General features: G+C 61.0%; 1 protein-coding gene across 1 annotated transcript in view; it reads right to left on the reverse strand.

Moving 5' to 3' along the window:
* The window catches only part of PDGFA (platelet-derived growth factor alpha polypeptide), a 40,445-nt gene extending 40,016 nt beyond the window's left edge, over positions 1 to 429 (reverse strand). The window contains exon 1 of the mRNA XM_009320059.1: positions 170 to 429. Within this exon, the coding sequence (XP_009318334.1) occupies positions 170 to 232 (63 nt within the window). The 5' untranslated portion in view covers positions 233 to 429. The remainder of the gene's footprint in view (positions 1 to 169) is intronic.
* Positions 430 to 438: the final 9 nt, after the last annotated feature.

The following is a 438-nucleotide window of genomic DNA, read 5'->3' on the forward strand; positions in this document are numbered from 1 at the left end:
ACTGAAATGCTTTAGTGAGATCGGGAAGTCCCAATGCGGGTGCAGGCAGTACAGCCTGTTTTAAGTTCAGGAAGGCTTTTTGCTCTTCGGGGCCCCACGCAAACGGGCCCCGACCCCCGCCTGCGGCGTACCCCGGGGACCGAGAACGCAGAAAGCCGCTCTCACCTACCTCGGAGAAGGTAAAGGACAGGTAGCCAAAACCTATCAGCAAAACGCAAGCCCAGGTCCTCATCGCGGTCTAGTGCACTTTAGACACGGAGGGAAGGCAACGCTGATGGAGAGGAGCTGCAGGCCGGCTCCTGCCGCGCAGAAATTCAGTACCATCCCTCAGGGGAAAGGCAGCGGGGTGGCTCGGGGGTCCTCCGCATCCAGGGTGGGTCGGGGCTGCCTCGGGGCGGCGGTGGGTTAATTACGGGTCCGACGCTGGTTTGATGTTGT

The sequence above is a fragment of the Pygoscelis adeliae genome, unplaced genomic scaffold, assembly GCF_000699105.1.
Source record: "Pygoscelis adeliae isolate BGI_AS28 unplaced genomic scaffold, ASM69910v1 Scaffold242, whole genome shotgun sequence".
In the NCBI taxonomy this organism is placed as follows: Eukaryota; Metazoa; Chordata; class Aves; order Sphenisciformes; family Spheniscidae; genus Pygoscelis; species Pygoscelis adeliae.